Source organism: Nomascus leucogenys, chromosome 7b (assembly GCF_006542625.1).
Source record: "Nomascus leucogenys isolate Asia chromosome 7b, Asia_NLE_v1, whole genome shotgun sequence".
NCBI lineage: Eukaryota > Metazoa > Chordata > Mammalia > Primates > Hylobatidae > Nomascus > Nomascus leucogenys.
In genome coordinates, this window is record NC_044387.1 from 47,279,686 (window position 1) to 47,304,931 (window position 25,246).

The window sequence follows — 25,246 nt, forward strand, 5'->3', positions numbered from 1 at the left end:
TCTACATGTTGTCCATCTTTTCTGTGTTGTATAATATGTTCTGGATTGGGGTGTGAGTGATACCATGGTACATAGACGCTTACTACGCCCATGTGTCGGCACCCTGCACACACATTTGAAGTTGGGAGCTCGTTTCCGCAGGGCTCCTGTGCGCCTTGGTGGAGCGCTCTCCAGCCACTCCCCCAGGCCTACACCAGCCTGTGAGCCCCACCCAGGGGCCAAGACCCTGTAGGTTTGACAGCACCAGGTCATGGTGTACCCTGGAGACAGAACTGCGGCTGCTGCTGCCAGAAGACATGAGGCCAGGATTTCTGTAACATTTGTACAGAAAGGTTGAAAAAATACAGATCCTTGTCTAGGGAGAATCATCCACACCGCCCCACGTGCTGCTCCCAGGGCCTTCCCTTCAGCAGCAGCAGTGTGGCTTCTGTCTGGTGAGTAATACTTGATATTTACCTTAAAATATGAAAGTGAAAACAGTGTGTGTTTCATGTGTCCACATGTTGTGTCACTTGCTCATTTAAGATGACTCAGTGCCTGGCCCTCATTTGTCCCCCATGGTGTCTCAGCACACACATTGCAGATTGGCTGAGGTCAGGAGGTGTGTGACTTAGTAGAAGCCTTCTTTTCTCCCCCAAAATCTTGTGACCAGTCCTTCATGGTCTCCGTCTTCTTCTTTGGTGCTGTACCCGAGGGATTGTAGGGTGCTGCCCCCTGAGGCCAGCAGTCAGGGCTGTGGTCCTGGGCCAGCCTGTGGGACCTAGCGTTTAGAAGCCTCAGTCAGCAGTGAGGGAGGGGCCAGGCTGGCCTAGCAGCCACTGGAAGGTGCATTGTAGAGACCCTGCCCTCTGGGTGAGCTGACCATTGGTCTAGGATGGGGTCAGTTGGGGTCAGGCCACAGTTCTTGGAGGGGAAACAGCCCCTGAGTGGGGCAGCTGCCACCGTGGTGGGGCATTCGGGAGCATCTGGACAGCCCCTGGTGGGTCCGAGTGCAGGCTCATTCTGTGGCTGCGGAGGTGGCGAGACAGGAAGGGGAGGTTCTTTGAGGGCTCAGAAAAGTGAGTGAAGGTCTCCCTACCACAGGAACAATGGGGGACTTGGGGGCCGGGGAGGGTTCTCCAGGCTCGGCGAGCAGCGGCAGACATGGAGGTGGTAGTGGTTGCTCGCACATGTGGGAGAAGATGTGGTGGCAGAGGTAATCAGGTTCAGATGCCCTCGTGTATCAGTCTCGGGAACAGGGTGTCCTCCGGTGGCTGGTGACGGTCCAGCCCAAGGCTCCTGTCAGAGTCTTGCGCACACCTCATGTGTGGACATATGGGAGGGGCGCCTGGAAACTTGCTGCCACCCTGTGGAGGTGAGGACTGGATCTGCTGGGGTGGCAGGGGGTGAGGAGGAGTGTCTTGGAGGGAGGCTTGGGAGGAGGGCTCTGCACGGGGAACTGCTCCCAGTCACTCTGGTAGCCAGGGCGGCTCTGCTGACAGGGCCTTTCTCTAGGATGAGGGTCCTTCAGGAAGAGCGGGATGTTTGAGGTAAGGGGGCGTCCAGGAGGAAGTGGGAGGCCCTGGAGAAAAATCTGCAGGAATCATCCCCAGTGCAGTATCGGGAAACCTCCAGGCTCCTCTCACACCTTTGGAATATGTCCAGGATCTCATCACCTGGCACCAGTCTTGCAGCCCCCACCTGGATCTAACACCCAATCATCCTTCACCCGATTGTGCTCGTGGCCTCTGTCTAGTCTCCTGGCCCCAGCCCCACCCCTCCTCACACAGCTGCTGGGGGTCCTTTTCACCTCTGCTCCCTTGTTCACAGCTCTCGTTTCTCATAGAAATCACAGTTCCATCAAGGCCAGCAGCCCTTTCCCTCACTACCCTCATCACCTACCACTCCCCAGCCTCTTCTCCAGCCTCACAGGCTGCCTCGTTCGTGGCTGCCACTGTGAGCTCTTCCAGGGACGCTCCAAAGATGAACACCTGCCCGCTCTGCCAGGCTGCACCTCGGGTAGGCATGCAGTCCCCACGTGACCAGCCCCCAGTCAGCACCTGGATGCAGAGCCACCAGCAGCCTCCCTGGGCAGGGGCGCTACACAGGTGCCCATGCAGCTTGCTGTCAGGAGGGAGCACTGTGTGGCTCTCTGGGCCCTGGCCTAGAGTCCCGCACGAACCCTGTTTTGCTGGTTGCCTGACCCACTCTGACTTGCTGTGCCCCAGTCCAGGCAGCTTTGGGGGGCAAATGCTGGGTCCCAGGACTCTGTCCAGAGAGGTCATTTGTGGCCTTGGTCTCAGTCTGCCGTCACGTACTGTAGTTGTGGGCAGGAGCTCTTGGCTGGCAACTAGCTTCAGCGCTGAAGATTTTTTATTTGTTAAAGATGGGAAGGAACCTGTTTGGTTTTCTTCCCATGGGACAAGAAGGCAACTAGTGAAGAAAACAGTGTTTAAAAGGGGAGGGGCTCTACTTAGGTGAGAGGGCATCTATGGGAGATGAGGAGGGTGTGCAGGGGCTCGGGGGCCTGGAGGAAAGGTGGGGTGGTGCACAGCATGATGGTGGTGGCACCCACTCAGCAGTGGAGACCAGCCCTCCAGGTGGTATGGGGAGGTGACTCCAGACAGTGGGCCCCTTTCCTGCCCTGCTGCGGGTCTGGTAGATATAGATGAGGCAGGCGAGATGCTGGGCCTGTATGTTCCTGGGAAGGGGGCGCAGCTGTTGCTGTGGCTGCCTGCTGGCCCTGCACAGGTCTTTCAGGTCTCAGAGCTTCCTGAGAGCTGTCCTCCTGCCCATGGCAGGGCACCACGTGTCCACAGGCCCACAGCATAGGCCTGCCTCCAGACTCACTGGCAGTTTTGAGGCAGAGCCCCATGTTTAGTGCTGGGTGTAGAGAGCTCCAAAAGATGCAGGTGAGAATGCTGGAGGCTTATAAATGGGGTGAGCTGCACTGCTGCTGTCTTAGGAGCGGGAGAGCGCCAGGTGTGCCTTCATTATTCTGCTTCTTGGGAAGGTTGCTTTGTGTTTCCAGTAGTCCTGGTCGGGTAAGCCTCAAGGAATCTTGGCAGCCCAGACTGGAAGGGCTGTGCAGGGGAGAGAGTGGGGCCTAGGGCTGGCTGTGCCATGCCCTGGGTGTGGCCAGAGCCCACCTGGAACCTTGCAAAAGAGAGCTTGGAGGTTAGCAGTCCCCAACCCTCACGCTGTCTGCGGCGAGGGTACATGGTTTCTGACTGCCTTGTGCCTGGCTTAGACAGGCAGGAGCTGAGTGGATGACAGTTTCCCTTGAGCTGAGAGAGGTCCCCGGGAGCCAGTGCTTCCTAAGTGTTCCCTGCAGCCAGCTGGTGGCAGTGCCGGCCAGTGCCGATGCTGCCTGACGGTGCCTTCCTCATGGGTGTTGGGTGGACTTTGTAAGTCTTCTGTTTATCTGAGTGTTCTGTCCTAAGGGAGAACTTCCCTGCCTGTTTCCCTTGCCCATTCCCCTGTTTGCATTTTAATCCAGTGTGCCACAGTCCATTACTTCCTTATTCACGCTGTTGCTCTAACTGTAAATGCCGCCCACTAACCGTGATCCAGCACCCTCTTCTGGTGCTCAGGCTGGCACTTACTGCTACCCAGGGTTTGTGGCTTGTGTGCTTGCAGGCTCCAAGGAGTGACTCCTGCTAGGCCCAGCACCTGGGGTGACTCCCAGGAGGTTGGGGAGTCCCGAGTGAACACCCGGCCACAGTGACCACCAGCACTTGGCGGTCCAGGCCCTGTGGTTGATGATCCTGTCTGACGCCATGGTCCCCTTGAGGACTGCACAGCTTGTCCTCTGATGTGATGTTGTCCAGCCCCACCTTTTATCTCCCCAACAGGCTCTTCAGAGGTGTTCCTGCCCCCAGACCCCATCTTTGCCTCGGCCATGTCTGAGAACGACAACGTGTTCTGTGCCCAGCTTCAGTGCTTCCATTTCCCCACCCTGCGGCACCACGACCTCCACAGCTGGCACGCTGAGAGCTGCTACGAGAAGTCTTCATTTCTGTGTAAAAGAAGTAAGCCCCCTTGAGCTGGCATTCTTGGGGAATGTCTGGGCCCTTGTGTCACTTTGTTGGACCCTGAGTTCAAGGTTTCAGAGGCAGAACCTGATTTGTCATGTTGCGGTGGACGCCCCTCACCAGCTCACACCTTGTTCTTGGGGCCCATTTGCAGCTCTGTGACCAGGGCAGCTGGTCAGCATCTTAGAGCCCGCTGTTCTTTTCCCACGGAAGAGACAATCATCCCTGTCCTCCCTGTTGCAGTGTTGTTAAGGGACTAAATGGGAATGAGGACCCAAGGACTTGGCATCTCTGAAGCATCTGAGTCCATTGGTCACCTCCCCACCCCCATTTCTGCCATCCTTCTCTGTGCTTCTGTTTACCTTGCCAGTCTATGGTGTGTTTCTTTTTTTTTTTTTTAAAGCCAGCTAACTCTATTGCTTTTGGGGGGCAGGGGTCTCAGGAGCTCTTGGTGGGGCAGGTCCCCTTCCTCTTCACCATCACAGGCTTCTGGCTTCGCAGGATGGCGCTGGCTCTGGGATGGCAGCTGTGCCCAGGTTGGGGAGAGGCTTTGTTCTTGCGGATCCTGTGTGTGATGTTGCCGAGCATGGTGCCATGGTGCAGGTGTTCTTGTTGACGGTGGTCCTTTTTTTTTTTTTTTTTTTTTTGAGACGGAGTCTTGCTCTGTCGCCCAGGCTGGAGTGCAGTGGTGCAATCTCGGCTCACTGCAAGCTCCGCCCCCTGGGGTTCACGCCATTCTCCTGCCTCAGCCTCTCCGAGTAGCTGGGACTACAGGCGCCCACCACCACGCCCAGCTAATTTTTTGTATTTTTAGTAGAGACGGGGTTTCACCGTAGTCTCGATCTCCTGACCTCGTGATCCGCCCGCCTCGGCCTCCCAAAGTGCTGGGATTACAAGCGTGAGCCACCGCGCCTGGCCCCTCTTTTTTTTTGAGACGGAGTCTCGCTCTGTTGCCTAGGCTGGAGGGCAGTGGCGTGATCTCTGCTCACTGCAAGCTCCGCCTCCCGGGTTGAAGCGATTCTCCTGCCTCAGCTTCCTGAGTAGCTGGGACTACAGGCGCCCGCCACCACATCTGGCTAATTTTTTGTATTTTTAGTAGAGGCGGGGTTTCACCGTGTTAGCCAGGTCTCAATCTCCTGACCTCGTGATCCGCCCACCTCACCCTCCCAAAGTGGTGGGATTACAGGTGTGAGCCACTGCATCCAGCCGACGGTGGTCCCCTCATAGGAGGTGGCTGGCTTCTGCTGGCCGGATCTCCACTCCATGACCACCACCACACCTTTGTCATCGGCTGCCGGCTCCACACCCGCAGTCCTGTGGTGAATCAGCTCGTTGTAGTGGAAGGAGCTACAGCCTTTAAGTTCTCAGGCTCAGTGCTGTGGGTCTGCTTATTCCTCTTGATCAGGCCCGATGATTCCTCGCGACCATCCGTTGCAGATGCGCGGACAGGGCGGTAGCTCCTCCCAGGTAGCTGGCAACAGAGAGAGCTTCATGATAAATCTTGACTGCTGGTGTTACGACTTCCTCTGCTTTGTTTTTGCCTATTGCCTATTTTTGACCCTTTTCTGTGTGAATTTTAGGATATGTTTTCTGAACTCCTTTATTGGTTCTCTTAGTTTGTGGATTTTCATAGATTTTCTATTTAGATGGGTTTGTTTCTTCTTCTAAATCTTTGACATTTCTTAATTTATTTACATTTATTAGAGATGTGGTTTCACTATGTTGCCCAGTCAACTCTTCTTGCTACAGTCTCCAGGACAGTGTTGATTAGAAATGGTGGTAGTGAGCATTCTTGTCTTCTCAACTTAGAATGCTATTTTAGTGCATTAACATTCTACAGAATGCCTTCTATAGGATTTTAGAATGTACCTGTATGAAGTCAAAGAAGTACCTGTTCCTAGGTTGCTGGGAGTATCTGTGTTACAAAAGTGTATTGATTTTTATTAAATGCTTTTAGTGGATTTTATTGGGGTTATGTAGTTTTTCTTCAATCTGTTAAGTCATTATTTTATATAAATGGATTTTCTGATGTTAAACCATCCTCATGGTGTATATATATATACGTATATACGTGTATATACGTGTATATACGTATATATGTATACACGTGTATATACGTGTATATACGTATATACGTATATACGTATATATATATGTATATATATTATATTGATGGATGTGGTTTGCTGATATTTAGAATTTTTGAAACATTTTGTTGTTTTTTGAGACAGAGTCTTGCCCTGTCGCCCCGGCTGGAGTGCAGTGACGTGATCTCAGCTCACTGTAACCTCTGCCTCGTGGGTTCAGGCAATTCTCTTGTCTCAGCCTCCTGAGTAGCTGGGATTACAGACATGTGCCACCACGCCCGGCTAATTTTTATATTTTTAGTAGAGATGGCATTTCACCATATTGGTCAGTCTGGTCTTGAACTCCTGACCTCAAGTGATCCACCTGCCTCAGCCTCCCAAAGTGCTGGGATTATAGGTGTGAGCCACCGTGCCTGGCCTGAAACTCTTTTAAGAAGTGAGGTTGGCCTGTTACATTTTTTTATATGCTCTCCTTGACTCTTTTTTTTTTTTTTTTTTTTTTTTTTTTTTAAGGTGTGGTATCACTATGTTGCCCAGGCAAGAATGCAGTGGCTAATCACAGGCACGATCATAGCACAGTACAGTCTTGAACTCCTAGGCTCAAGTGAGCCCCCTGCTTCAGCCTCCCAAGTAGCTGGGACTACATTGACTCATTTCTGTATTACACTATATTAGTTTTCTAAAATGAGTTGGCAAACATTTTATTTTACTGTTCTCTAAATCCATTTGTCCAAGTTGGAGATAAACTTGTCTTTATTTGATAGAACCACCTTATAGGACCATCTGGGCCAGGCGAGGGAGACTTCTGTAACTTGTTAATTTAGGTATAATTTCAAGCTTATGGAAAAGCCAGAATAATACAAGGAACTTCCTTTCATACACCATTTACACAGACTCACCAATTACAGTATTTCAGTTTTACTACATTTGCTTTATCATTCACTTTCTCTGCATATTTTTTCTGAATCATTTGGGAGTAAACTGAAGATACTGTGGACCTTAATTAAGCCTTTTATACTTCAGTGTGTATTTCCTAAGAACAAGGACTCTCTTTTATGTACCCACACTATATGGATCAAAATCAGGGCACTTAACAGGATACAGTACCATACAGTAATCCACAATCCATTATTCCAGTTTTATCAGTTGTTCCAATAATATCCTTTATAGCTATTATTTTCCTTGTCCAGAATCATGCATTGCATCTAGTCATCATGTCTCTTGGATTCTTTTAGTCCTTCAGTTTGAGTAATTTCTGTTGACCTGCCCTCAGGTTTACTAATTCTTTCCTTGGCTATGTCAAGTCTGCTTATGAGCCCGTTGAAGGTATTCTTCATCTGTTTCATTGATTTGTCTGTTTTTTTATTTCTAGGATTTCCATTTGATTCTTTTTTTTTTTTTTCTTAATATCAAAATGTATGCAGGTTTCTCTTGTGAATGTTTTGTACTTTTAGAGAGGCGACTGTACAAAGTCTCCTGTTTTCCATACAGGACAAATTCTTTGTTTCAGCCAACTCTCAGTGGAGGGGCAACCAGGACAACGCCATCTCCCCAGACAAAGAGCATTGGAATATTCCGTTTTGTTGATTTATATATCTCTTCATATGTTTCTTCATCAGTTTCTATAGTAGTCACAGTTTCTTCCACATCTCCCAAGATCATATTTAAATGTTGATCATAAGCATGTAATCTGCCTCGAAGCTCTCGGTCATTTCTCATTTTCACATAAATTCGCTCATCTAGGCTGAGCCTGATAAGATCCAGGGGCTCCTCTACAGTGTTGGTAGTTTGTTGCTGGTCTACGTCGTCCGCCATGTTTCAAACCCTGCACCCTTTCCCCTCCATTTGATTCTTATAGATTCCATCTCTCATCCGAATTTCCCATCTAACCTTGTATATTGTCCAGCTTTTCCACTGGAGCCTTTAACAAATTAACCGTAGTTATTTTAAATCCCTGTGGGAAAGTTCCTTCATCTGTGTCATATTTGAGTCTGGTTTTTTGATTGTTTTGTCTCTGGAGCATGGTACTTTTTTCTGGGCTTTTCATTGGAACTCTGACATCTTGTGTGGGACAATAGAGACTGAGTTCAATAGTTTTGTGCTTGCAGTGGCTATGCCTTTACTTCCACTAGGCCTTTCTTGTGGGGAGGTCTTTAGTACAGTGCAGGGCGTTGATCTGGGCGAGAGTTGGGCTGGGCTTGGGGTTTGTTGGCACTGTAGTTGCCCTCAGTGCACCTCAGGCTTTCGTATTTAGCAGCATTGTTGTTCTGGGTGGAGGCTGGTTTGCCAGAGGGTTTTTCTTAATGTCTGCCCCACCCTCTACTTGAGGTCATCCCTTTGGGCCACATCTCTAGAGTCTGTCTTTTGCAGCCCGCCTAGCAGTAGTCCACTGTGTGACTCAAGGCTTGTTAGCATGCTGATAGTAGGGTCTGATGTTCTAACTGGATCTGAGCCTTAGGCAGGCCCAGTGCCCTGAGGATCCAGGGTGGAGCCTTCACAAGTGCTTCTGACCCTCCTGCAGCTGGAGTTGGGTCCAGCACAGTGGCTTTTCACCAGGGCCCTAAAGGCTCCAGGTATGCTCTGATTAGAGGCAGCCTGACTAGAAGCAGGGCAGTGGAGGTGATTGGTTTGGGGAACATATTTGACTTTCCCTGGTGGGTTTCGAGTTGGAAGTATGGACTCAAAATAGAGAAGCTGGTGGCCACTGGCCAGATCCTGACTGCCCTAGACTGGGTGCCACAGAAGTGGTAGGTCAGAGGCCTTTGGTCATATGTGGTCTGGCCTTTGTCAGGTATCATCATGAGGCAGAAATGTTCTATAAATGGAATCATATAGTTGCAACCTTTTGGGGTTGGCTTTTTTCACTCATAATTCCCTGGAGAGTCATCCAAATTGTTACTTTTATTAATGATTTGTTCCTTTTTTTTTTTTTTTTTTTTTGGCGACAAGGTCTCTGTCACCCTAGAGTACAGTGATGTGATCACTGCTCACTGCAGCCTCAACCTCCCAGGCTCAGGTGAACCTCCCACCTCAGCCTCCCAAGTAACTGGGACCACAGGTGCATGCCACTGTGCCCAACTTATTTTATTTATTTATTTTTTGTAGAGGCGGGATTTCACTATGTTGCCCAAGCTGTTCTCAAACTATAGGCCTCAAGTGTTGAAGGACATCTGGGCTGTTTCCAGTCTTTGGCTATTACAATGAAAGCTGCCATGAACATCCGCATACAGGTTTTTGTGCAAACATGTTTTCTTTTTTTTTTCTTTTCTTTTCTTTGTGTGTGCGTGTGTGTGTGTGTGTGTGTGTGTGTATGACAGAGTCTTACTCTGTTGCCCAGGCTGGAGTGCAGTGGCACAGTCTTGGCTCACTGTAGCTTCCACCTCTTGGGTTCAAGCGATTCTCATGTCTCAGCCTCCTGAATAGCTGGGATTACAGGCATGTGCCACTACGCCCAGCTAATTTTTGTCTTTTTAGTAGAGACAGGTTTCACCATGTTGGCCAGGCTGGTCTTGAACTCCCAGCCTCAGATGATCCACCCACATCGGCCTCCCAAAGTGCTGGGATTACAGGCATGAGCCACTGTGCCTGGCTGCAAATGTGTTTTCAATTCTCTGTGATAGATGCCCAGGATTACAGTTGCTTGGTTGTGTTGTAGTTGCATATCTAGTTTTTAAAGAAACAAGCGAATTGTTTTCCAGAGTGGCTGTACTGTTTTATAGTCCCACTAGCAACAGTGATTTAATTTCTCCATATCCTCTGCAGCGCTTACTGTTTTCACTATTTTTCATCTTAGCCCTTCTGTTAGGTATGCAGATACGTATGTAGACGCGTAGCTCCCTATGATTTCAATTTGCATTTCCCTGAGGCCAGTGACGTTAAAACCTCTTCATGTTTCATGTGCTTATTTGCCGTCTGTATATCCTCTTTGTTGTTCACATTATTTTTCCGTTTTCTCTTTGCATCGTTTGTTCGTTTTGTTTTGAGAAAGGGTCTTGCTCTGTCACCCAGGCTCAAATGCAGTGGTGCAATCATAGTTCACTATAACCTCCAGCTCCTGGGCTCAGGCAGTCCTCTCACTTCAGTCTCCTGAGTAGCTGGAACTGTAGGTGTGCACCGTCATGCCTGGCTAAGTTTTTTCTTTTCTTTTCTTTTTTTTTTTTGATTAGCATGTAGTTTATTTTATTTTATTTATTTTTTAAATTTTATTATTATACTTTAAGTTTTAGGGTACATGTGCACAATGTGCAGGTTTGTTACATATGTATAAATGTGCCTTGTTGGTGTGCTTTTTTAAAATTTTTTTTAAGTTTTTTATTTTCTATAGAGATAGGATCTCACTATGTTGCCTAGGCTGGCCTCAAACGCAACTCCTAGGCTCAAGTGATCCTCCTGTATTGAGATTACAGGTGTGACTAATGATCCGTTTTGTTCTCTTTTAAACTGTGGAGTTTTGAGAGTTCTTTATGTATTCTAGATACCAGTCCTTTGTCGGATACGTGGTTTGCAAATATTTTTTCTAGTCTGCAGCTTGCCTTCATCCTCTTCAGATGAGCTTTCAGGAACAAAAGTTTTGTTGTTATTGTTTTTTCCTGGCAGTATAAGTTTACCCAAAGAACAAAAGTTCTTAATTTTAATGAAGTCCTAGTTATTTGTCTCTCCTTTTATGGGTTTGTTTTTTTTTTTTTTTTTTGAGACAGAGTTTCACTCTGTTGCCCAGGCTGGAGTGAAGTGGTGCAATCTTGGCTCACTGCAACCTCCACCTCCTGGGTTCAAGTGATTCTTGTGCCTCAGCCTCCCAAGTAGCTGGGATTACCAACATGAGCCACCACGCCTGGTTAATTTTTGTATTTTTAGTAGAGACAGGGTGTCACAATGTTGGCCAGGCTGGTCTCAAACTCCAGACCTCAGGTGATCCACCTACCTCGGCCTCACAAAGTGCTGGGATTACAGGTGCGAGCCACTGAGCCCAGCTTCCTTTTATGGATTATTCTTTTGGTGTCAAGTCCAAGTACTCTTTGTCTAGCCTTACATTTCTTCTGCGTTTTTTTCCTAAAATTTTAATCATTCTCCGTTTTACATTTAAGTCTAGGATGTGTTTTGAATGAATGTTTTAATAAGGTATGAGACTTAGGTCAAGGTTCTTTAGTCCAGTATAGCTTTGCTCCCACACACCACCTTTGTGCCATTCTTGGCAAATCTAAGCGTGTTATATTTTTGTATGTTATAGACCCAATACTACATTCCATACATATTATTTTATACAATGGCTTTTTAAATCAGCTAAGAGAATAAAGGAGGAAAACTATGCATGTAGCTGTAACTTATAATCACATGATTGCCTTTACTGTTGCTCTTCAGCTTCTTATTTGTATTCAAATTACTCTCTGAGGATTGCACACTTTTAGCCTGAAAAACTTCCTTTCGTGTTTCTTATAAGATGGATCTGCAAACAACTTCTCTCACTTGTTGTTTGTCTGGGAAAGTTTATTTTACTTTCATTTTTCAGAAGATATCTTTGCTAGATATGGATCTTGGTTGATGGTTTTCTGTGAGCAGTTATCCCACTGCCCCAGCCTCTGTTGTTTCTGCTGAGAAGTCAGTTGTTTGTCTTATTGGGGTTCCCTTAGAAGTAATAAGTCATGTCCCATTTGCTGCTTTTCATATTTTCGCCTTGTCTTTCACTTTCAGCATTTTCACTCTGATGTGTCAGTTTGTGGCTCCTTTGCATTTATCCTAGGAACGTGGAATTTGTTGAGCTTTCTGGATGTGTAGGTTACTGTTTTTCAATGAATTTGAGTAGTTTGCAGCTGTTAGTTCTTCGACTTTTTTTTTTTTTTGCCTCTTTCTCTCTCTCCTCTCCATTTGTTACTCCTGTTTCACATATGTTGGTGTACTTAATGGTGTTTCACATTTCTCTGGGAGCTCTGTTCATTTCTCTTCATTCTATTTTCTCTGTTTTAGCCAGGGAATAATTGTATGTGAATATCTTGCCCTGGGAGTTCCTGACCACATGGGTGACCTAGATTTGACCCCAATCCTGGTTTTTTTTTTTTTTTGAGACAGAGTCTCATGCTGTCGCCCAGGCCGGAGTGCAGTGGCACAATCTCTGCTCACTGCAACCTACCCCTCTGGGGTCAGGAGATTCTCATGCCTCAGCCTCCTGAGTAGCTGGGATTACAGGCACATGCCACCACGCTTGGCTAATTTTTGTATTTTTAGTGGAGATGGGGTTTTGCCATGTTGGCCAGGCTGGTCTCGAACTCCTGACCTCAGGCGATCTGCCTGCCTCAGCCTCCCAAAGTGCTGGGATTACAGGTGTGAGCCACCGCGCCCGGCTGACTGCAATCTTAAGTGAGGCATAGACCTGTGATTGTGAAATTTCGAAAGAGTCTTTTTTTAGACATCCTTAACCCCGTTTGGAGACTGTAAGAAGCTACCTTCTCATGTCTCTTTGCCTTTCACTGAGGGTGGCTCTCTTCGAGGCTCCTTCATCCCTTGTCTCTTCCTCCAGGCATTTGCAACATCTGCCTACCAGTTGAAGACTCTGGGTTTTTAGCCATGGCCATTCCTCTTACTCGTACCAGGTCAGCTCTGTGCAGAGTGCCTCGGGTCCAGGGGACTGTCTTCCCAAGCAGAACTGGCAGCTTCCTTAGACACATTCTGATTTTGAAATGGTTAATACTCATAGCAGCTGCACCTTAGAATTGAGAAAATCTCATAAGTAACCTACTTCGGCAACTTCCAGGCAAACACTTCTGCAGTGACCCTGGAGTCTGGCATTGTGCTCCATCCTGGCTCTCCAGCCTCCATTTGCCCTGCCTAGATGTACTTTGTCCTAACAGTGTGTTGTAGTGACTGCTCTTGGGCAGTCACTCCCTGTGCCATGGGCCAGAGATCCATGGCATTCCAGTACTAGGAAGACTCAGTACAGTCTGCCTAAGTCTTCAGTTGCCTTGTTCATTCCCCAGGCCCAGGTGGGGAAGGTCAGCTCATGTCAAGTGGTGCAGCAGTGATGGCAGTGTTTGCTCACAGAGCTGTCTCAGAGGCTTTGATGCCATTACTCTAGTGGGCATGTCTCACATGCCCCCTCCAGCTGCCTCCTTCCCATTCTAAGGTAACAGGTAGCATTCACAGGCCCACACGGGGAGGCTACCTTTTTTGGCAGTGTATACATCTGTACACAATGTGTGCTCATTGCAGGTCAAACGTGTGTTGACATCAAGGACAACGTGGTGGATGAAGGGTTCTACTTCACCCCTAAGGGGGACGACCCATGCCTGAGCTGCACCTGCCATGGAGGGGAGCCTGAGATGTGTGTGGCTGCTCTCTGTGAGAGGCCCCAGGGCTGCCAGCAGTACCGCAAGGACCCCAAAGAGTGCTGCAAGTTCATGTGTCTGGACCCAGGTGAGACTCTTGATAGGACGTCCCAAGTCAGCCTCCCTATTTGGGGCTGGAGGCTAGGCGTCCCTTTGCTTCCTCAGTGGTGAGGACTCAGGAGAGTTTATGGAGCATGGCACAGCAGCAGTGGCAGCGTTTGTCACAGAGATGTCTCAGAGACTTTGATGCCACTACTCTAGTGGGCGTGTCTGACACGACCCCTCCAGCTGCCTCCTTCCCATTCTGGGGTGACAGGCAGCATTCACAAATGAACTTGAACTCAAGTGTGGCTGTTTGTTCACAAATCACCACTGACAGCTTCAAACCTGTCTTCAAACCTCCACCTCCAGGGTTTAAGCCGTTCTCGTGCCTCAGCCTCACCAGTAGCTGGGACTACAGGCGCGTGCCACCATGCCCGGCTAGTTTTTGTATTTTTGGTAGAGACAAGGTTTCGCCATGTTGTCCAGGCCAGGTCTTCAACTCCTGGCCTCAAGCGATCCACCCACCTCAGCTTCCCAAGTGCTGGGATTACAGGCATGAGCCACCGCGCCCAGCCTAGACTTCTAATTTATGTCCACATTGGAGCTCTTCCTGTTCTCTAGTATGATGATATGGAGGGTAGTGACAGTTGTCATTGCTTACAGTCATCCATTTGTACCTTAGAATCTTCAAGAAAAAGATTCTTCAAGTGTTATTCTCAGTTTCGAGATCAGACTCCTCACCACCAGGCGGGGCTTTAAGGTAGACACTACAGGGAATCTGATCTCGGGGTGATCCTCTCCTTTCCACTTGCAAAAAGAGGAGCAGGGGGGCCGCAGCTTTCTGAGATGTTAACTCAGAAATGTCACACTCCACAGGCATGCTTTGTCATTCTGCACACCGGTGTAGCTGCAGCTCTGTGTGAATTCAGATCTCAAGAGAAATGTAAATCAAAAGTATGAGTTTCTTTCTTTGTTGGGTGCCACAGTAGGAATGAAATGATGGGGACTTGTGGAAGCCCCTGGACTTGTGGCCCCTGCAGAAGAGCAGCTTGGGCAGGGCGTGATGGCCATCTCTGTCTCCAGGGGCCCTGTGGAGGAGAGGCTGCAGCTAGAGGCTGGGCCACAACAGTGAAAGCTGCCCGAGTGGAATGTTGTCAGTGTCCCTTCACACCAGGAGGGCTGCTGGGTGGGAGGACAAAGCTGTCCTCCAGAGGCCGTGCCTGAGGCTAGGTGAAAGTGGGCACTGTAGCATGTACCATCACACATGTGCAGTTGACTGTGGTGAGCACAAGGCTACATTTGCAGCCAAGCCCACCAGAGGACCCAGAGCTAGAGGGTGATGCTTGGACCCCATTCTGCAGGGCAGTTTCTCCTTGTATAGGGTGCATGTCTGTTTAGGGCCATGAGAAGCACCGGTTGAGTGCTTACCAAGTTCCCTGTGCCCAGCCACATAACTTTAAACCCCCAGCTTAGTGACTGGACTTAGTGACTACAAGAGTCAAACTCTGTTCACAAGCCATGCTACCTGGACTCCTGGTTCCATTTCTCAGGAGTCTACCAGTGCTGCCTTACCACTCTGTCCAAGCTTTGTAAGAATGCCCAGATGTATACAAGGATGACCCATTTGTGGGCATATATGGCCTAAAGAGCCTGCCCAGCCCCAAGTACTTCTTAGCAGAGCAGGGTCCTTAGTGCATCTGGGTGGGCCCAGAGCAGCTGCAGCCCTCTCTCCTGCACGGCCAGAGCAACTTAGCTGGGCCCTGCTCTGCCCACCCTGTGGCCATGCTTCCATGGGCTCCTGACTCTCCTAGGGCCTTCTCCTGGAAAGTGCTCATACTGCATCAAGAACCGAGACACTATCACCAAAACTGGAGACTCTGGGAATAGGATGTCATGTGTTAAGCATCAGAATGTCCTCTTCAACAAGCTAAGAGTGTCTGCTCTTGCCACCCTGTCATCATTGTGCTCAAGGTCAAAGCCAGTGCCAGAAGGCAGGAAGAAATGAAAAACCATCCAGGCCAGAAGGGAAGAAATGAAACCATCTCCCTTGGCAGATCACATGATTGCATAGAAAATCCTAGGGAATCTACAGGAAAGTTATTAGAACTAATAAGTGTGTTTAAGCAAGGTCTCCAGATATAAGGTCAACATAACAAAAATTCATTATATTTATATAATCTATCTGTAACGGTTGAAAATTGAAAATTTTGAGAAAAGTACCATTAATAATAGCACCAAAAAACATGAAATACCCAATTATAAATAATATAAAATATGTGCACATTCTGTTTGCTGCAAACTGTAAAACCGTGATGAAAAAAATCAAAGGCTTAAATAACAGGAAATATACCATGTTTATGGATCAGGTGTCTCAATATCATTACGAGGTTAACTCTTCCTAAATTATAGATTTCAGTATAATCCCAGCCAAAATTCTAGCAGACATTTTTGTAGGTATTGACAGGCTAATTCTAAAAATCAGGTGGAGCAGGCGTGGTGTCTCGCACCTGTAATCCCAGCACTTTGGGAGGCCGGGGAGGTTGGATCACTTGAGTTCAGGAGTTTGTGACCAGTCTGGCCAACACGGTGAAGCCCTCTCTCTACAAAAAATACAAAAATTAGTTGGGTGTGGTGGCTCATGCCTATAATACCAGCTACTCAGGAGGCTGAGGCTGGAGAATCACTTCAACCTGGGAGGTAAAGATTACAGTGAGCTGAGATCACGCCACTGTACTCCAGCCTGTGTGACAGAGTGAGACTCCATCTCAAAAAATAAAAATTAAATAAAAGTTAGGTGGGCTGGGTTCAGCGGCTCATGCCTGTAATTGTAGCACTTTGGGAGTCTGAGGCAGGAGGATTGCTTGAGGCCAGGAGTTCAAGACCAACCTGGCTAACATAGCAAGACCCCATCTCTTAAATAATAAAAAGATAGATAAAAGTTGGTGGAAAGGCAAAATAATTAAAATAGCCAAAGTAGTTTTTACAAAGAACAAAGTTGGAGGATCCATGCTACCTAATTTATGAGTTACTGTACAGCCATAGTAATCACAACAGTATGGAATCGATGAAGGAATAGACACATAGATCAGTGGAGCAGAACAGTCCAGAAATAGTCCCACACTACATATAATCAGGTGATCTCTCGTTTTTGTTTGTTTGTTTGAGTCAAGTGCAGTAGTGAGAACGGGAAAAGAGTGCAACAAGGAGTTTGATCTGTTACTGACTGTGAACAATCAATTGAGATGACTCACTACCTTCAGACCAGCCTAATCTTTGACAAAGGTGCAAGAGCAGTTCAGTGGAGAAAGGATAGACTGGTGCTGGGACAGCAGGACATCCATATGCCAAAAAATACCCTTACACTGTCCCTCCTACTGTATGTAAAATTTACTCAAAATGGTCATAGACGCAACTGTAAAACCTTGAACTATAAAGCTTCTAGGAGAAAACAGAGAGAAATCTTTGTGACCATGGGTTAGGCAACATTTTCAGCATGATCCTTAAAAAAACAGACAAATTTGGCTTCATCAAAATTGAAAACTTCTGTTCTTTGGAAGACACTGTTAAGGAAATGAAAAAATAAGCCCCTGACTGAATCAAAACAAATATTTGCAAAACACAAATCAAAGGTCTGTATTCAGAATACATAAAAACTCAATAATAAGAAAACAAAACAACGCTATTGAAAAATGGCTTTAGAAGATTTAAATTATTACACTTTACCAAAGAAGTTATAGGATGACAGTCAGGCACCCGAAACGATGCTCAGTATTGGCCATTAGGGAAACAAACTAAATCCACGTGGGGTACCACCCCTGCTTGAAAGGCTAAAGGAATGAAACTGACAGCACCAAGTGCTGGCCAAGGTGCAGAGCAGCTGAAACTCATGCTGCCCTCTGCCCCTGCTTACTCTGCTGCTGTCAGGCAGCCCTGATATGATGAGGTTCCCAGAGACATGGTGAGGTGTTTGGCTGGTGCAGCTGCCAGGCACAGAGCCCACATTGGGTTCCTGGTCTCAGCTTCTGATCCCTGCTGACCTTCTGCTCCCCTTGGTTTCTCTGATGGAGATTTTGAAACTGTTACCACTTAACCAAGCTCGATGAAACGGTGAGCTCTTTGTCACTGGAGCTCTTCTTGCACAGGCTGGATCCTCTCTCTGGGAGCTGCAGGATAGCTGAGAGACAAAAGACAGCCCCAACTGCACATCCCAGAACTCCATGGAGGGATCAACCCTGTCAAGGGGCCTCTGGGGCCCCTGGGCTGGCCTCTGGCTTCTGGGGCAGGCTCTCTTCTTTGTACTTTACTACAAGTGGCTTGGTTCTGAGAGATGATTATTTCCGGTCCCCACCTTGGAGGGACAGTTGGGACCTTGACCATGTCCTTGGGTTTATTTTAGAGCTGATTAAGAGTTAGTCATTGCAAAGGGGCTGCTTTCTTAGGAGCTCCCCTGGGATCACTGAACTGGCCTCCAGTGAACAGGCACGTCGCCAGTCCCTGGGCCACTAGGCTTTCTCCCACTGATGAGCGTGCCCTTGAGACTGGAGGAGGGTCAGAGGCATCAGGAAAAGCCGCTAATTGGTGAGAGGATGTATCCTCACATATTCACTTCATGTGTCGTCAGCAAAAAATGCAGCTTTTGGAGATGCTTCCTGGCTACATGGGAGGAGGGCAGGAGCTGGCGCTGCCATCTGTGTGGGCATGGAGTGTACTGGGCTAGCAGGAATGGCTTAAGGGCTCTGGGAACCCAGCCACTCACATGGGGGTTGTGAAGTGTCTCCTTGGGGCAGGCAGTAGGGGTCCTGCCTGCCGAGATTGTTGCAGAGGTGGGAGTGGCCACTCCTAGCTTAGGAGGGTCCCTGCTGGTGTGGGGTCCTCCTGCTTCCAGGAGCTGATGGGTCACTCCTCGTTCTGAAGCCTCCCTGGCCTTCACTCTTGGTCTGTGGAGGCAGCTACTTCTGGGACCACTTCCTGGTTCCATTATTCTGTGACTTCTGTGAGTTGCCAGTTTACCCAAGTCAGGAGTGCATGGAAGTGCCAGCCATGTTATAGATGCGTGGCTGGTACAGATTCTCCCTTCATGCCTGCTACCACTCACATCATCTCTGCCTCCCCATGGGCAGCTCATATTGAGCCCCTATCCCCAGTGTGCACTGCACCAGGGCAGGGTGTCTCCCTCTTGGCGCTGTTGACATTTGGACTAGATATTGTGTGTTGGGGGCTGTCCTGGAGGATGTTGAGCAGCACCCCGGCCTCCACCTGCTGAATACTAGTAGCATCCCAGCCAAGTGGTGGCCACGAAAAGCGTGAAAGGGTCCAAGAAGAGCAGAGGAAGGCGCAGCAACTTAGACCAGTGCTCCTTGGCGTCTAGCCTGGCTGGGACTCAGCTTCATGGCCCCTCCTGCCTACTCACCCAGCAAAGAGGTGGAGTCGGGTCCACCCAGCCCTCCTACACCTGCGCTTGGTGCATGTGTACCCATTGTGTGGGTGTGGCTGAGCCGGGAGAGCATCTCAGTGGGAAGCTGTGGGACCCAGTGCTGTGTCCAGGTCATCTGCACGTATATGCCAGGGCTGGGTGCGTCAGGGGATGCGCATTTTCTCTGCCATGGCTTGTTAAGGATTGGAGTGACAGGCTTCACTCCCAACCGCAGCAGAAGCTCATTTGTGAAACGATATGCGAGTTGACCGTGTGGCTGCCTGCAGGGGCTCGCTGTCCCCCATACAGTCCATCAGGGAGTTGTGGCAATCCCAGTCCCAAGTGTACCTTGTACTGTCACTTCTCCCAGTCTGTCACTACCCGGCCCAGGCCTCTGTCATTCCCTTCTCTGCCACGGCAGGTCCTCCTCCTGGCTTCCTGATGCCCTGTGCTACTCCCTTGCAGCCTGTCCTCCCCACAGCAGCCGCCTGAGCCAAGCTCCGCAGGGACATCGCCCCCACTCCAAACTGCCAGCAACTGTCATCCTTGAGACCCCTGCCTACCTGGCCAACCCTGGCCTCCCACCAGGACAGGGCTGTCCCTCACCGCCCCCTGGCTCATTCTTGCTGGGCAACTGAGCACCTTCCTCCCAAGAGCCCAGGCCTCAGACAAAAGGAAGGCTGCTGTTGGATGGACGTGGGAGGCCTGTGCACAGCCCTGGCCCCTGGAAAAGGATGTGCACCTCTGCAGGAGGGCAGCTCCCCAGCCACACCTGGGGTACACAGCACATGAGCACAGCCTCCTAGGAGTGCTGGTCCTAGGACAGGAAACCCTACTTTGCTCCGGTGATGGTCAGAGGGGCATTGGCACACAGCAGCCTCAGGGGCCATGGTGAGATGCTCCTCCTGACCTGGGATTCGCTCTTCTGCTTCTGTGCTGTCACCATGTTCTTGATTTTGAGTGGCCTTATTTCACATGTATCCTAAAGATGGTTGGGTGCAGGGAGACACTGTGTGCCTCGTCCACACAGCCCGCCTGGGCAGGAGGACGACAGCATCCCCAGTCTAGCACAAGGGTGGCCCCCCTTCTCAGAGCGGCCATTTCCTCCCCTCCCCCTCAGATGGCAACAGCCTGTTCGACTCCATGGCCAGCGGGATGCGCCTGGTCGTCAGCTGCATCTCCTCCTTCCTCATCCTGTCACTGCTGCTCTTCATGGTCCACCGGCTGCGCCAGCGGCGCCGGGAGCGCATCGAGTCCCTGATTGGAGCAAACTGTAAGTGCCCTCTAAGGGCCACAACCCTGGTCCCCATCCCCACCCCAGGTCACCCCATGTCTCCATGAGCTCCCCAGCCCTGGACAGAGAGGGGCAGGGGCAGGGGCAGGTGGAGGGCCCCCTGGTCAGGTTTGAAGGCCACATATTGTGGGGTCTGTGTCCTCACCTGTGGGCCAGGAAAGTTCTTGCCAAGACCCTCCTTATTCCCACCGAGCCACAGGGTGGGCAGAACTTGGAGGCCTCTGAGGGTCAGAGGCCCGGATCATCCCCCAGCTGGAGGGGTGTGGGCAGCCAGAGGCTGGGTCTGACAGAAGTGTCAGCCCAGAGGGACAGATTGGTGTGGTGAGGGTGGGACATGCCACGGAGCACAGTGGGGATCTCATGGGGATGCTGAATGTGGCCGAGGGGTAGGCAGCGGGGCACAGGTGTGTGCTCAGGGACGGCAGGCCCAGCCTGGGGGTAGGGGGCTCAGGAGCCAGGCAGCCTGCCCCCAGTGACTTGTCTCTGTTCCCGTTCCACACTTTTGATGGCCCAGTGCACCACTTCAACCTCGGCCGCAGGATCCCTGGCTTTGATTACGGCCCAGACGGGTTCGGCACGGGCCTCACGCCGCTGCATCTTTCTGATGACGGAGAGGGTGGGACTTTCCACTTCCACGACCCTCCACCTCCCTACACGGCATACAAGTACCCGGACATCGGCCAGCCCGACGACCCCCCGCCGCCCTACGAGGCCTCCATCCACCCGGACAGTGTGTTCTATGACCCTGCAGGTGCCTGACTCCCCAGGAAGAGGGAACACCTTGTCAAGTAACCTGGCATGTGGGGCTGAGCCCAGCACTCTTGCCCAGCTGCAGAGGCCTGGGACCTCACTTCTTTCCGGCTTTGTCTTTGGTTTTTCCTGTAAGGCTTCTCCTGGGGCTGCCCATGCAGAAGGGGTCCCGATCTCCCTGCCTGGCTGCCCTTGGCGATCTGTGCAGAAGAGCTCTGAGGAGGCGTGGGACCCCTCCCTCCTACCTCCCTCCTTTCTGTGAGCACTTGTCAACTGGGCAGCCCTCAGGGCCCTCAGCCCAGCTCTAGAGACCTGGGGAGCCGGACACTGGTGGTTGTGAAGACAGGGCTGGCCCAGACCCAGGAGCCAGTCACTTGTCTGTAAAGACATGTGAGCTAGAGACACCATGGTGACAGCCCCTCATGTCATGTCAGGAGGCAGCTCTGTGAGGTGGGAGGAAAGCGTGGCTTCTGTGCTACTGGCCCATAGTTGGGAGTCTGCCACCCATCTGACAGTGGGCGCCATTCCTCAAGGCTGTGTAGCTAAGGAATGGCAGGCCCCTGACCCCTGGCCTGTCCCTGTCTGGTGAGCAATGCAGGTGTCCCATCCCATCTCCCTGTGCATTAGGCCCCCGAACACACACAAACCTGTAGTGTATTTGGCAGGCAGTGCCACCCCAAAGCGGCTGGCTCCTTGCATGCCCGCCCATCTCAGCAGAATGGGCGTTGTGAGGCTGGTGCTGCTGTGCTGAAAGGTCTCAGTCCTGTTCGCTTGTTTGGTCAGCTGCCACAGCTCTTGCATGATCTGGAGATGCAGAAAAGACTTGCATTTGACCCCTGCCCTCAGGACACAGATTGTCACAGTCTTCCAGGGTAGGACCAGCTTCCTGCAAGGGATGCCGGTGGGTGGCAGCAGACCCCAGACACCTCTGTGGGCCAGGCTGCAGAGCAGGGTGGGGGCTGTGAGGGGCTGGCCAGGAGGGACGTGCATCACTGGGGCCTTGTGCGGTCAGCTTTCAGAGACGGCCTGTGGTAGTGACAAGCAGGCAGCCCAGGCACAGTGGCTCACACCTGTAATCCCTGTAATCCAGCACTCTGGGAGGCTGGGGCGGGAGGAGGGGTCTCACTATGTTGCCCAGGTTGGTTCGAGACCAGCCTGTGAGACCTCCATCTCCACAAAAAATTCAAAACTAGCCGTTCATAGTGGGCACACCTGTAGTCCCAGTTACTGGGCAGGCTGAGACTGGAGGATCACCTGAGCCCAGGAATTCAAGGCTGTCATGAGCCATGGTCACATCACTGCACACCAGCGTGCAATCTTCTAAGATTCTGTCTCTTAAAAGAAAAAAAAAAAGTAAGTAATAAAGATCGGGCAAAACAAAGCGAGTCGACTCCCTACCACACAGCCTGCCTTGGATCAGAGCTTCCTGCAAACACCTGTGTGGTTTTCCAGGCGGCTCACTGCAGCCCTGTTGCCCGCAGCCCTGTTGCCCTCACTCCAGTTGCCACATTCCAGCTGCAGCCCTGAATGTTCTTCCACCCACCTGGGCCCAGTGCCTCCCTGATGACAAATGCCCCTGCCTTCCCGCTGAGCCGGGTCTTCACCCTTACTGAGTCTGAGACAGTTTCCCTTTGGGCCTCTGTTCTAGTGACTGCTGGTTAGTGTGTCTCCCCTACCTCACACCGATGGTGGGACAGGCCCGTGTCTGCCGTTTTGAGATGTGCCCTGCACCTTGCATATACCAGGTTCCCAGCCACAGGGAGCAGTAGGTACAACAGGTGTCATGTGGGACAGGCTCCTCCTTCAAAATCTGAGGCCCGGGGGAGCCATCCAGGTCCTGCTCACCACCCAGCTGCAGGGGGGCCTTCAGGGAGGAGGAGTATCTCCTGGTTCTGCCCAGCTCCCCTGCATTCCCTGTGCCAGGCCCGTACCTGCCTCTGACACCCCTCTGTCTCTTCCTGCAGACGATGATGCTTTTGAGCCTGTGGAGGTCAGCCTGCCAGCCCCTGGGGATGGTGGGAGTGAAGGTGCATTACCCCGGCGCCTGGAACAGCCTCTGCCCACTGCGGGGGCCTCTCTGGCAGACCTGGAAGACTCTGCCGACAGCAGCAGCGCCCTGCTTGTGCCCCCTGACCCTGCCCAGAGCGGGAGCAACCCAGCTGCAGAGGCACTGCCAGGGGGCAGCCGCCACAGCCGCAGCTCCCTCAATACTATGGTGTAGACGGCCCGGCCTATACCCCAACGGTCTGGGAGCATCTGTCTGTCGTCGAAAACACCGGTCCCTGGGGAGACTTGAAAGGCCCCTGTCCCAGCCTGGACACCACACACTGCCGCACATCACTGGCGGGCACGCGTGTGTACATAGAGACCACAGCCCGCCTCCTGCCAAAAGAAGTGATGGCCTGCACCGAGCTTCCTTGAGGGCTTCAGAAACATGCATAGCTTTGGATCACTGTCTTCTCCTTTATAAATGGCAGAAGAGTGACAAAATTCGTTCAGACCACACATGTCAAAGGCAGGGAATGAAAAAGGTACTGTGGGCCATGGCCACGCCTGACGCATCTTTAGTGGGCCTGCTCGGTGCAGTGCGCTGTCCAGAGACACCTGCTGACCCAGTCTGGGACGGGCACAGCGGGAGCTGCCACAGTGCCCCTTGCTGGCCGCCCTCAGGAGGGGGCCTCTGGACTGTCAGTGTGGTGTAGGCAGTGGGTCTGCTTCAGGGAGGCAGCCTCTTTGCCACAACGGCTGTACTGACGATGGCCCCCACACGCCCAGCTGTGAAAATCAAGGTGACCCTGCCCCTGGCTGGGAGCTCCCCTAGGGCTCTGGAACCTGAAGCCCTGAGAAGGAGAGCTTGGAAGGAGGTTGAGCTCTTCACTGTGTTTTTCCATCTGGGCTCTGCAGCCCAGCTCTGCGGCAGGAGGCCTGACCCCACCCCGTCAGTTCCTCCCAGCATCGCTGTGCATGGCTCCCTCAGGAAGAAGCTCTGGAGTGGGGCCGAGGCCCCACATGCTCTGCTGGGGTCTGGGGACTGAGCTGCCTCCTGTTGAATTGCCCTTGGGCCTGCCCCCGGCCCCGTTTGTGCCATAAAGGGTTGCTTCATTGCAGGAGGGGTGGCTAAAACCACCATCCTGGGCTGCATCTATCTCCTTAAAGTCCACTCCTTACATCACCGCCACTGCTGCAGCTCAGTGCCCAGCGGCCGCGTACACACCTCCCAGCCCCTCCTCAGCAGCGCAGGGGCTGGGGGCCCTTCCTGGCACCCTTTTGCCTGACGGACCCTGTTGCCTGCTCCTGGGCAGTGGTTTTGTTGCCTGACACAGGGCCTTTAACATTTCTGAGGTTTGGAGATTAAGCGGGTTCTGTGCGATTTTTAGCACATCCATATCTTTTCTACGTTGTATGTCTGGATCTTTCCTTTGTATGTTTGTGTCTCTGTGTGTGTATGTGGCCAAGCGTTTGCAGGTGAGGTTGGCACATGGAACTTCGCGGGTCAGTTGGGGGCCCACTCTTCCAGGGCCATCGATGCATCCTGGGCTATGCTGAGGCAGTGCTGTCTTGCTCAGTCCTTCCAGACCAGCAGGTGGCAGCACCTGGGAGGCCTGGCGGAAGCATGCAGTTCTGTGGCGCTGCTTGGGGACGGACTCCATGCACAGTCCACTTCTTGACACATTCTCACACTGTGGCTGGAGACCCATTTTTTCCATCTCATATGGAATGAGAATCTTGAGTTGCCCACAGACAGACTTGACCTTTGTGCCAGAGCTGTCCAGAGCTGTGAGTTTTGTCACTGAATTGCCTGTCCCTGAGCTTGGCCTGCTGGAGCATGCTGCTAGAGGCTGTGTGCGGGCAGGCTTGTGCTCCTCTTGGAGAAGGGCTGCTACTTAACAAGGAAGTCCTGGCCACAAGAGTCCCCCGTTGGCTGCAGAGGACAAAGCAGGAAGCATGTCGTGTATCCCACATGCACTGGGGCAGGGCAGCCAGGTTCCAGAGCAGCAGGTATGTGCATTATGGGTGCCAGATGGCCAGTGAGGGCCCGAGGACCATGCAGCAGAGTCCCCCACGGGCCTGAGCCTGAGAGCTCAGAGGGTTCCTGCCAGGCCTCAGAACCGTGTGTGCGGGATAGGGTGGCTGGCACAAGATGTGTGGGACTGGGATGCTTTGGGGACCAGAGGAACATTAGGGCCGGTCAGATGTGTAGGGGGCAGTGAGGAAACGGGGTAAAGTGGACCATGCAGGCTGCAGAGGGTGGGCCTTGGGCTGGCCGGGGGTTGCTGGGTGGCCCCTTCCCCATGGGCCTCCATAAGCACTCAGGCTACTGGCACGTCAGG

General features: G+C 51.3%; 1 protein-coding gene and 2 pseudogenes across 4 annotated transcripts in view; 1 reads left to right on the forward strand and 2 right to left on the reverse strand.

Annotated features, from left to right (window-relative positions):
* The window catches only part of DGCR2 (DiGeorge syndrome critical region gene 2), an 84,353-nt gene extending 60,556 nt beyond the window's left edge, over positions 1–23,797 (forward strand). For all 3 annotated transcript variants that reach the window (XM_030815879.1, XM_030815880.1, XM_030815881.1), the window contains 5 exons: positions 3,834–4,010; positions 13,301–13,504; positions 19,992–20,144; positions 20,680–20,916; positions 22,880–23,797. In XM_030815879.1, coding sequence (XP_030671739.1) covers positions 3,834–4,010; positions 13,301–13,504; positions 19,992–20,144; positions 20,680–20,916; positions 22,880–23,136 — 1,028 coding nt within the window. In that variant the 3' untranslated portion in view covers positions 23,137–23,797. The remainder of the gene's footprint in view (positions 1–3,833; positions 4,011–13,300; positions 13,505–19,991; positions 20,145–20,679; positions 20,917–22,879) is intronic.
* On the reverse strand, positions 4,450–6,746 carry LOC105740040 (annotated as a pseudogene).
* On the reverse strand, positions 7,072–7,937 carry LOC100579479 (annotated as a pseudogene). The gene has a single exon (XR_001116120.2). The product of XR_001116120.2 is annotated as a U6 snRNA-associated Sm-like protein LSm3 pseudogene (transcript).
* Positions 23,798–25,246: the final 1,449 nt, after the last annotated feature.